This window comes from Pteropus alecto, unplaced genomic scaffold, assembly GCF_000325575.1.
Source record: "Pteropus alecto unplaced genomic scaffold, ASM32557v1 scaffold102, whole genome shotgun sequence".
Taxonomy (NCBI): Eukaryota; Metazoa; Chordata; class Mammalia; order Chiroptera; family Pteropodidae; genus Pteropus; species Pteropus alecto.
The window spans coordinates 1424595-1431692 of NW_006432224.1; the positions used below are offsets into that span (position 1 = coordinate 1424595).

General features: G+C 53.0%; 1 protein-coding gene across 1 annotated transcript in view; it reads left to right on the forward strand.

Moving 5' to 3' along the window:
• The window catches only part of OTUD7A (OTU deubiquitinase 7A), a 78606-nt gene that overhangs the window by 15309 nt on the left and 56199 nt on the right, over positions 1 to 7098 (forward strand). Inside the window, exons 2-3 of the mRNA XM_015585698.1 lie at positions 1 to 12; positions 6881 to 7096. The exon at positions 1 to 12 is cut by the window's left edge and continues 159 nt beyond it. Of these exons, the coding sequence (XP_015441184.1) occupies positions 1 to 12; positions 6881 to 7096 (228 nt within the window). The remainder of the gene's footprint in view (positions 13 to 6880; positions 7097 to 7098) is intronic.

Consider the following 7098-nt stretch of genomic DNA (forward strand, 5'->3'; position numbering starts at 1 on the left):
ACATCGCCCAAGGTACCCGCGGCGGGGCCCGCCCAGGCGCTGGCTCTCCTGGCCACGGCTTGCAGGGGGGGTTGGGGGTACAAGGAAGGGTGAGGTCAGCACCCCCCAGCTGCAGGCCAGCCCGGCGCCCAGTCCTCCGTTCCTCGCGCTATGCTAAAATGTCCTTTGCGGTGTCCATTTGCGCCTCAGAAAGCAGGGGCGTGCGTCCGGGTGTCTCGGGCCCCGGGAGATGCTGGCCAGCGTTCCCCCCAGAAGCTTGCTTCTTCCAGGCCGAGCATCTCTCGTTCCCTCGATTCCTTTCTCAAGGAGCACGGCCTCCGAATCTGTCCGCCACGGACATTCATCATCCCACGGGCCCCGCGTGCTCGATTCTTTCTCTTAATTGCACAAGATCTGCTCATTGTAACGAAAGAAACAATACAAAGATGCGTAAGGAAGAGAACTTTCTGCCCCGCGCTTCCCGAAACTCCCAGAAGTAACCACCGGTCCCGGTCTGTCCCTTTCCGCAACCCCAGCTAAGCCAGTTCACAAAGCTGACGCATCGGAGCCAAATGCACACAGCATGCTGCAAACGGCTCGTGTCATTGACCAATAAATCACGAACAGACCCTCATTCCGCAGCACACGGTCGTTTTTAAACCACACGCGTAGCAAGGGTTATTGTTTCTGTCCTCGGCTTGGCCGGCATTGCTTGTTTCCGACTCTATAAGCAATGCTAAGACGAACTTTCTACCCGCAGCTTTACCCACGAGGGCTTTTGTCGCTGCAAAAGGCGAGCTGGCCTGGCCACGGCGGGTTTACTGTGCATTTCTGGTCTAATCGCCTCAGGAGCTCTTTGCCAGACGCGTTCTGCTCGCCGTGGGTGAAACCGGGTGTTTCCCTCCGTGCTCGCCAGGACCGGGCATTCCCACGACGGTTTTACGTCGCTTTTAAACTCCGAAGGGTGGAAAACGATGTGTTATTTTAACTTTCATCTCGTCCTTCACTTTTCAGCCACTTGAATGTCCCCGTCGGTAACGCACCTGTTCGCGTACTTTGCCCATTTTAATCTTGATCCGTCTGAGTTTTTCTTAGCGGTGCGCAGCGTTCTTTGTAATTACGACGACGGACTTGTGTTGTGTGTGTGTGTGCACGTCCCACCTCACCGTCTGCTTTACGGCCCTGTTCACAGAAATGTTGGTGTCGTTCTACATTCACATTGGCCAGTGTCCTCATACATTTTCGGAAGGTCTGGGATACAAAATTACTGACGTGGTTTCCCATATCTGTTTTTAAATGTTGCCCTTAGGCCGATTAATGGATTTGAAACATAAATAATAGCTCCGGACCTAGTTCTCGCTTCCCCTGGATGGAGAGCGAGTTATTCTCACACGCTTACTGAACATAGCATCCTTTGCCCATTGAACTAAAATGCCAATTTTGCCGCGTAGTAAATCCCCAGACACATCCGGGTCTGGGTCTGGACCCCGTCTGTCCATCCACGTAGCTGCCCATCCTGTTCCACTTAGGCAAAGTAGTTTCGTACAATATTTCTCTGTGCTGAGGCCAAGCGCCTGAACTGCTAGGCTTCCCCCGAAATTTTTCACTAGTTTCGAATATCTATTCTGCCATAGAAGCCTTAAAATTAGAATTCCGGTTGGAATGGGATTGGATTTTTACTTTATTTCGGGAATAGTTGGCATTTTATAATACTGCGTTCCCATCTAAGAATACTGCATATGCCTGTCCATTTATTCAGGTTCTGTTAAGATCCAAGGCACAGAGGAAAAGCGGCTTATTTTTTGCATATTTATCTTTTATCCGGTCTTTACGTACATTCTTTTATTAATACACATTTCTAATTCTCTTATCGATACTAATCATTCATTCTAATCGCTCGGGCTTTCTAAACATGCCATCCCAGCACCTGAAATAATTTGACATTCTTAATATTTACACGGTGAACTCCATCCCTCCCGTCACATTTGATCGACCCACCCGAACTGTCCACAAATGAAGTTTGGGCAGTGTTTCTGCTCACTCGGCCCTGTGACGAGCTGTGATGGGACCTGTACCTTGAATTATTCTTCCGTCCTTATTCTATTGTCTAGAAAGGCCACCACTGCGTCGGACATTTTAAAGTGCCTGATCTGTTTCTGCTCCTAGCCTCGTCCTTCCCACTGTGTTTTGAGGCTGTATTTTCAGGGCATTGGTTAGATCATCCTGCCCTGGTGTTTGGTTTTGTTTATATACAAATGGCTAGAATATCCCTTTGTCCCATATAATGGTTTTTATCCTTAAATCTGTTTTAGCTGACATTATACCCCTACCTGCCTTTCTGCTGGTTCATTTTTGCCTGGAGTACTATTTATTTTCAGCTGTTATGTTCAACCTTTTCTTACCTTTTTATGTCAAATGGGATTCTTGTAAGGGATTTATCATCAGATATGATTGTATGATGTAATCCAAGGGTCTCTTTGTTTCAATCAGTGAATTTAATCCACTTATTTTATTATAATTATTGTTATGTCTGTTTTTCTTTATGTTTCGTGCTGTATTTGCCGTGCTTCTTTTAATGTATTTTTCTCTATTTTCTAATTAAATTGTCCTACTGGTTTGAAAGTGACACATTCTACGTTTACTCATGTTATAGTTCCCCATAGGCTATTAAAACCTACGTTTAGGTTTTCTTCCTATTATTTTAAAAAAAAACTTAATAGCAACTATATATCACCCTGGGGGGAAAAAAAAAAAAACGTGGATCTTAGTACAATTTCACCTTTTCTCTTCCGGTCTCAGCTCGCCGTCCATCACAGTTAGGGTCTTTCCGTTACTTGTCTAGACAACAATTAACTTCTTCGCGCACACTTTTGCTAAAAGACTATTTTTCTACGAGCGCTGTGCCTGGTCCATCTCCTGAAGCCGTGGGCGCTCAAAGCTGTTCGCGCGGGACGCTGGCCTTTGCCTTGAGCGGAATAGGATTTCCAGAGCCAGATCCCGTTCCCCGGATGCTTCGAGGCCACCCCCAGTTGTCCTTGCCTCTGATTTTCGCGTCTCTTAAGAGGTTTCTGTGACCCGACCTCCCAGCATCCTGATTCACGCTTCACTCGAATCCATTCTGTGCGTGGCGTTCGCATTTTTCATTCCGAATGAGCTCGGCGTCGCTGTGACTACGTCGCTTTCTGATCGTGTCTTTCTCTCTTCGAACGTTTTGTTGATGCTCGTCCCCGCCGGCCGGTGCATGCTGCTGCTTCTGGCGGGTTCTTTATGGGCTCGTGCGCCTCGGAGGTTCCTCTAAACGGCCCCGCGAGCGTGTCCCAGCCATCGGGGCTCGGCGTGTGCCTGGGGGAGGGACGGAGTCACACGCCGGTTTGTGCTCCTCCCAAGGGAGCGCGGGGGGGAAGCGCCCTCAAGGCGGAGAGCCTTGAACGCTTCGGTCTGGGCTCAAAGTCGTGCCCGCGTGCCCCTGACCTCGTGCCCGGCTTTGCCCCTTAGAGACTCCCCAGCACGTGTTCTAGTGATTGCTCATTTCTGGGCTGTCACCCTCTGAGGTCACCGCCAGGCTCACAGGGCGTGTTGGGGAGAGGCAGGAAGGCGCAGGGCTGGCCAGCCACCTGTCCCCACCTGTCCCCGTTGTTGGGGCCCAGTCCGGCTGGGCTCCAGTGTGGCCCTGACCTTCCCCCAGCTGTTGCTCGCCCGTGGCGTGGCCGTGATGGTGCAGGGTGCCACCTGCCCCGGGCCAGCATGGCCCAAACACCCTCCCCAGCCCGTGCCACGCCCCTGAGGACCTCCAGGGCAGGTCCGGTCGGGAGGACCCGAGGCTCGGTCACTGCCACGTCCATATTGTACCGATTGCTCTTGAGGTCTCCCCGATCTCCGCTGTTAGCTCTGACTCTGGGGGAGACGACCCCCAATCCTCCGGGACCGCGTGTCGGTCAGCACCATGCAGGTGAGGCTCCTGGCCTCTCGCACGCAGTGGCCATCCAGACAGGTGACAACATGGCACTTCTTTCTCTTCCTTCCTGGCAGTAGAAGAGCCAGCCTAGCCTTCCCTTCCCACCGAGGGTGCTGGAAAGATCCTCCTCCTTCCAGGGAGCTCGGCTGGCCAAGGCCTAACAACCATGGCTGCTGCATGACCGTTTCGGATTTTATCTAAGGAACAAAGCAGAAGTCTGTCATAGCGAAACTGCATTCACTGAGCCTGCGAACGATCACATGTCTTTTCAGTAAAATTGACACCGTAGTTCCTAAATTAGATATGTATCTCTTTTAATTAATTGAGTTCTTCCTGAAATCAAAGCACACTGATGGAAAATAGAGCTCTCCGCATTCTGAATCAGGGGTCAGCCGGCAATGGCCCAGGAGCCAAATCTGGCCATTGCCTATCTTTTAAATAAAGTTTTATTGGCACCCCTCACACCCATCATTCGCATTGCCGGTGGCTGCGTTAGTGCCGCAGAGACAGGCTTGAGTGTTTCTGACTGAGCTCGCATGGCCCGCAGAGCCTAACATACGAATATCTGTCTCTTTAAGACAAGATTCGTCCACCTGTTTTAACACGTACCCGGGATGTGTTTAATCAGAGGTGGTAAGATTCTCAGACACAGAAATGACTGTCGCGAAGACGTTTTTCTGCTCACAGTTCCCTAGAAACGGGAGGCGCAGCACGCTGTGCAGGGCCACGCAGGTCAGCGGTCACGGGGGACAGAGAGGAGACATGGGCACGAGCCTTCGCTGCGGTTCTTGGGGAAGGCCGCCTTAGGGCTAGCCGGTTGGAATAATCAGTGGCTCTCTGGGGTGTCTGGGACCTGGCCACGGGTGACGAGGGCAGGGTCACTGCCAGCGGAGTGTAAGGAGCAGACAGGCGGCGGCTCGGAGCGCAGGCCCAGACTTGTCGGCGTGCATGGCAGAGGCCCGCTCATGGCTGGGTCATCAGTGTCTCTGAGACCGGCTGGCCTGGGCGGGGCAGGGCCCCGGAGGATGCTATGGATCTTCCAAAAGAAGGATCGCTAAGTCCATGTTTAAACAATCAGCCTGTGGGTGTGTGAGAGAGACACACACAGAGAGATGGACGGAGATGTCACACCTGCTCGTTAATGGAGCTGGAGGTGGAGAAAGTTAGAACTAAGAGCAGATATTTCCACCGTATGATCGTTAACATAATTTGCATTTAGCTCAGAAAGGCTTTTTCCTTCAGACTTCACATATTTAGTATTCACATCACGCCATGAACACAGTGGGCCCACAGGTGCTGACCGATAAGCCCAGGATGGGGGGACAATGCTCATTCCAGCACTCGTTTGAATTTTTTTTTCTTTTATTTTAAAATAAAAATAAAAGGACAACCGCCTCACTAAAAGAATTCTCCATTATTACAAATATGGACCTTAGAAAAAGAAAACTCATATACTTAAGAACTCTCGTGTCCCGGTCACTGCTGGCTACTGAAGGTGTGGCTTACAAAGCAGGTGGCTCTTAGTGGCCGGAGAGGGGCACCCCCCCTGCCCCCCGTGAGCATGCCCAGCAAGCAGCGTGCTGGCGCTGAAGCCACGCGGCCTCTCCGCTGAAAACCCAGACGGGGCAGGAGCGGATGCGATGGTGTCTGTGTTTCGGTAGCTTCGGGTGGGACGTGGGCGCAGAGTAACTTTAGTGAAGCGAGTGACCCTAAAGTCCACGCGTCTCCTCGCGACCCGGACGCAAAGGCGCAGAAGCTGGACCGGCGCCCGTGAGCACGGCGTCTGGAGGGGGCGGGGCGTCCGGAGGGGAGGGGCGCCCGTAGGGGGCGGGGCTGCCCGACCGCGTCCGCGACACCGAGACCGCAGGACGCCATGTCCAGCACTGCCGTCCTGTGCTCGTGGGCGGGCTCACGATGCAAAGCGACACGCGACAAGTGCTGGGGATGTTAGCCCAGCAGCTGGGGGCCTGCAGGGAGAGACCCCCCCCAGACAGAAAGGCTGGTTGGCGGGAGTCGGGTGTGCGGGCAAAGGCGTGTGTACATGTATGTGCTGTGTGGCCATGTGCATGCGTATGTGTGCCGTGTGTGGTGTGTGTACATGTGTGCCACGTGTCATATATGGTGCATTGCACATGTGTGTGGCGTGTGGCGTGTGTCATGTGTGGCACATGCACGTGTGCAAGTGGCATGCATGGTGTGTCTCGTGTGTGTTGTGCATGCCACGTGTGCGTGTGTCGTGTGAGGTGTGTGTGCATGTGTGTCATGTGTGTTGTGAGCGTGTCCTGTGTGATGCATGTGTGCATGCCTGCATGTGTGCGTGCTGCCGGCGTATGTGTGCATGATTTGTGTGTATCATGTGTACATGTGTGGTGTGTGCATGCATGTGCATTGCACACATGTGTGTGGCGCATGTACACATCTGTGTACTGCAGGGGTACACAGTGTGTTGTATGAAGCATGTGTACTGTGTGTTGTATGAAGCATGTGTACGTGTGCACACGTTTATTGCACACATAGCGCGTGTGGCACATGTACACATCTGTGTGCTGCAGGCGTGCGCGTTTTGTGAAGTGTGTGTACATGTGTGTCACGTGTGCATTGCACGCATATCGTGTGTGGTGCCTGTACACATCTGTGTGTGCTGCAGACGTGTGCATATGCTGTGTGAAACGTGTGTACGTGTGCGTATGTGTGCATTGTACACATGCGTGTGGTGCATGTACACATCTGTGTGTGCTTCAGGTGTGTGTGTGTGCATGTGTGTTTTGTGAAGCGTGTGTACACGTGTGTGTCGTGTGCATTGTACACATCGTGTGTGGCACCTGTACACATCCTGAGTGTGTGCGTGCTGCCAGCGTGTGCACGTGTGCTGCCGGCGTGTGCGTGCGTGCTCGCCTGGAGCCGCACTCACGCCCCGGCGGCTCCTGCCGCTCTCTGCGCCTGCAGAAAAGCGCCTTTCCCGGGGGATTTCCCACGCCAGCTCGGCCATCGTGTCTCTGGCGCGGTCCCACGTGGCGAGTGAGTGCAGCGCCGAGCAGTTCCCCCTGGAGATGCCGGTCTACACGTTCCAGCTGCCGGACCTGAGCGTGTACAGCGAGGACTTCAGGAGCTTCATCGAGCGGGACCTGATCGAGCAGGCCACCATGGTGGCCCTGGAACAGGCA